The following is a 4,559-nucleotide window of genomic DNA, read 5'->3' as shown; positions in this document are numbered from 1 at the left end:
GTGCCCGCCCCGTTACTTGACCCAGCGGGATTTGGGGGCTCTCTTCGCTCTCGGACCCTGCGGCGCGGCAGCGCTCCTCTCGGAGCCGCTGGCTGGCTCCGGATCTGCGCTGCTGCTTCTGCACTTACCCCGGGGTGGCCGCTGACATGGCTAGAAAAACAACGACGAAGGTCTGGAACAAGCGGGTGATGAATCAGGCAGTCATGTATTTTGGGTAATTCACATAGAGAGTTATGCCTGTGGAAAGAGGGACAGGAAGAGGGAACGCTAACAGCTTTGGAGTATAACTCTTGGGTGTTTTTTTCCTCAAACTTTGTACATAAAATAGTTGTGTGTGGTTAACGGGTGACATAACAGTTTGTGAACATCGCTGTCGGCTTAGGGTTTTTTGCTCCGCAGGCAGGAACGTTGGACATGAATTAAAAAAGCTATCTCTGATACTGTGTAACATGCATGCCAAAATCGTGTCTGGCTACATATCAAATATTAAGGCAACATATATTTTAACAAAGCCATTAAAATAAAAAAAAAAATCCATGCCATCTCTTCTGATGCCAAGGATCCACTGAGAAGCAACACAAACTATATTCAATATACCCCCAAGATTCTTTGATCAAGCTTGGTATCAACTATTAGTCCAATAAAAATTTAAGTATGCAGTAAAACCTCTACTTGTTAAGTATGTGGATTAAAATAATACTAGTGATTGGTAGCTGGGTGGGATGGAGAAAGCTCAATTAGAAATTGACTGTGGGTAAATCAAACCTAGAAATGTGAACATCTTAAATAGTTAATGATTGACATAAAAGATTTACCTTAACAGTTAAGCAGGTGTGGTAACTTGTGCTCTACTTGAAGTCATGCAGCACACTTGCACTGAGGAACTGGTTATAAAACACTGAATCTTGACTCTTCTGCCAACAGAAACATGAATGAATGACTTCAGGAAAAGGGTTATGCAAATACTGCAATGAATGTTCCTAATAAAACATTCCAGTATGTACTTTCTCTTGAATGGTTTATGGTCACACATGTGTATGTGTGTCACAGGTTTGGGGTATCCCAGATGGCCATAAAAATATAAGAGAAAAACATAAACTTGTATTGTGTATATAACTTTTCTGCATTTTTTTCTAAACAGAGCAACATAGATGAAACACAAGTATTTCATATTTAAGCAGGGTAATAGATGAAAGCGGGGAAGACAATAAGAAGCAGAAAAACTTCTGAAATGCATATACTTGTTCCTTACCCCTCCTAGGCAGGCTACAAGCCAACAGCTTGATATGTAGTACTCCAATCCAGAGTATGTCCAAGAGACAAAAGCTGTGCTGTACTGCATAGGCATGTTTAGGGAACCAGCAGATCAAGATGCTGTAGCTCCCTCAATTCCGTTCTTGGCATATTCCCAGCTACTGCCTCTCATTCTCCTCAACATCAGAGCTGTGCAGAGCCAGTGTTGAAACTAGTATAACCTGGTGGCTCTCCTTTGCTACCTGTCTCTAATATATTCTGTTTATGGCACAGCAATACCATGGATAAAATTCTTCTAATGTAAGAGCCGATAGATCTATTAGCATAGTTAAGTGGTTAAAGTTGTTACTTTCCCATCTATAACAGAACAAGGCTTGCAGTGGGTTTAGGGTTGTAATACTTCTGAAGTATTCCTAGGCATGAGCTACATACAATATTAAAGGTGTATACAGGATAGTTCAGTAGCAGTATTCTTTATTTTGGAATGACATTATCCATAATGAAGCTGATAAATAGATGCAAAGTTGTGCTTGTTCTCCTTTTGGTATTTGCCTCATCTTTCTCATACCTTTGAAAGCTAACTTTTTACTGGACTGCTGACCTGAAGGGATAAATCTTATGTCCCCTGTGCTGGGACTATGTTTAAAAAAACAAACAAACAAACAAAAAACCCAAACAAAAAACCCCCACAAAACACAACAACAGCAAAAAAAAAAAAAAACCACCACCACCCCCAACCACTCGTAAGTAAAATATTCTGAGGATCTCTGACTGCTACTGAGAGAGACCATCAGTACTACAGTTACCTGCCCAGTATTAAAGGACAGAAGGAGTTCTAGTAGAAGTATAGAGATTTTTCATTTAAGACAGTTAAGTGCTTACTTCATTTATTGCAGAAATTTGGATTAAGGTCTTCAAAATGATTGTGCTGGTAGAACAGCTTCCATTGGAAGGGTCACCCAAGTTCTGATAAAGCCATGTTCTGCTGCAAGTGAGTCCCATCTCCAGCAAATCTTAACACTTGGTTTTTGTGTGCTTAGGGTGAATATTTTGATCAGTCGCATGTGGCTCTACCAAATGTTTCAAAGTTCTTCTTGCATCAAGCTCTGGAAGAGAGAAAAGCCGCAGAGGCTTTGATGAAGTATCAGCAAGAAAGAGGAGGCCATTACTGTTCTAAAACCATCCAGGTGGGTAGTAGACAACAAGCTTTCGAGCAGTTGCAGTCTGCAGTAATTATTCTAACTTACTGCTTTATATTGTTGGTACTTCAGATGTCTGCGTTCATCTGCTATTAGATGTCCAGATATAATTTCCCTGTCATGCTAGTGTACATGGTTTTGTTCTTGATTGTGATGCCTAGAAACTGTCAGACATACAGTCCTAACTCTATGTGGTTGCTTTCTAGCCCAAAAGAATATGAACAGTGGTCCCCTTTTTCTTTCACTCAGCTGGAGACTGCTGTTTCCAGTGTGCTGTAGTGGATTGAGAGTCTCCTGGAAACTGTGCTAAAACAGCCTACTTGTCTCCTTCACATTGAAACTAAATAGAAGCCTAGAAGCCATCAGCACCTAAGAAAGGTGGTAAGGAAGGAGGTAGAACAAATACCCAGCTTGGGGCAGTGGCTGATCTGTTGGAGCACAGCTCAAGATAGAATTTGAACTAGAGATCTGACTCAGGCTGGCACAGGTACAAAGGAATAAAAGTTATCAGGAAAAAAAACCCACCTCGTTTGTTAAAGACCAAGGGGCTGATTCTCCTCCACCAAATTTGTATTCTCTAAATAGTTAATACAGAATGCTCTTCTTTGGCCTATCATAGCAGTTGTTAAGCTGTAGAAAGTAAAAATAAAAAGGCCATCTTGAAAAACTTTCTAAACGTTTAGTTTGAACCAGGGAAGACCTTATAGCAACCTTCTAGTACTTAAAGGGGGCCTACAGGAAAGATGGGGAGGGACTCTTTATCAGGGAGTGCAGTGATAGGGGAAAGAGGGTAGATTTAGATTAGACATTAGGAAGAAATTCTTTACTGTGAGGGTGGTGAGACACTGGAACAAGTTGCCCAGAGAAGTTGTGATTCCCCCTCCCTGGACGTGTTCAAGGCCAGGCTGGATGGGGCTTTGAGCAACCTGGTCTAGCGGAAGGTAGACCCCCCATGGCACGGGGGTTGGACTAGATGATCTTTAAGGTCCCTTCCAACCCAAACCATTCTATGATTCTATAATAGGGTTTCCTGGTGTAAGAACGTTCCTCAGGAATAGCTGCTGCTATCTAAATCTCTGTTCCTTGAAAAAGTGCTTGAGTTCTGCCACTTCTGTATGTTTACAGCCATCCAACTCTGCAAAAAACCAACAGATTCTCTGAACTAGGAGTTGTTGCAAAATCCTAGCACATCTTGTTTAGAGCGCCAGGTAAGTTGCAGGAAACCATCAATGAATACAGTAAGATGAGCTGTTCTTCTGAATACATGTAATTCTGTCTTTGTTTTTAGAAACCAAACTGCGAGTATGCAGTCGGTCTGATGAAAGCCCTGGAAGTAGCAATGGTACAGTGGAAAACTATGATACGATATTTTGAAGAGCTTTATGCCCTGAGTATTGAAAATGCAGACCCGCATAGCGCAAGCACTATCAAGAAACAATTTATCGGGCCCAACATCCGGAAGATCAAGCTGATGGGAGATCTACTGACCAATGCTCGCAGGCTTGACTGTTCCCAAGATGGTAGAAATAGTCTTGGGGATTACTTTATGGACCGGTTGCAGAAAGAGTTCAGAACAGGCACAGAGCCAGAGTCTAGTCAGCACTGCAGCCCCTGCCCACCTCTCCAGCAGTGTACAGGAGCTGCAGAGGGTCTGAAGCGACCCCAGAGAGAATCTTCCCAGCATAGAAATGGCATAGGGCCAATATATGCAACCATACACTGCACTGCCATGCTGCCACAGTGTAATGATGGGACAGGAGCAAAAGTGAAGCAGGGCAGGGAGGGACTTTAATGCTGTGGCTGTTGCAGCCACAGGGCAGCTCCTAAGGCAGACCCGTACAGAAGGTGGCCTTGAGACCAGAACTCAGGAGACATGATGCTGTATCGCTCCTCCTGCTTTACACCCTGCCCCCTCATCCTCCGTTGAGCCACAGCTCAAAATCTAGCCCATAGCAAGGTTGCTAGTTACCTAGGTTGTCGGCATTAGTCATGCTTTTATCTGTGCAATTCCTATAAGCCAAAAGCTTTTAAGTCTCTTTTCTGTCTTAAATGATTAATAGGATTAGTTAGTGCAAATTATTTTTAACAGTATATATAACTTCTATT

The 4,559-nt window shown here is 42.2% G+C and overlaps 1 protein-coding gene across 1 annotated transcript; it reads left to right on the top strand.

Moving 5' to 3' along the window:
* The first annotated feature begins 2,140 nt into the window (after window positions 1-2,140).
* On the top strand, window positions 2,141-4,559 carry LOC103920713 (ferritin light chain-like). The gene is made up of 2 exons (XM_009328548.1): window positions 2,141-2,441; window positions 3,742-4,559. The coding sequence occupies exons 1-2, from the start codon at window positions 2,391-2,393 to the stop codon at window positions 4,243-4,245; spliced, it is 555 nt and encodes a 184-aa protein (XP_009326823.1). The 5' UTR covers window positions 2,141-2,390; the 3' UTR covers window positions 4,246-4,559.

This window comes from Pygoscelis adeliae, unplaced genomic scaffold (genome assembly GCF_000699105.1).
Source record: "Pygoscelis adeliae isolate BGI_AS28 unplaced genomic scaffold, ASM69910v1 Scaffold166, whole genome shotgun sequence".
NCBI classification, from domain to species: Eukaryota; Metazoa; Chordata; class Aves; order Sphenisciformes; family Spheniscidae; genus Pygoscelis; species Pygoscelis adeliae.
This window is presented reverse-complemented; position numbering and strand designations above follow the sequence as displayed.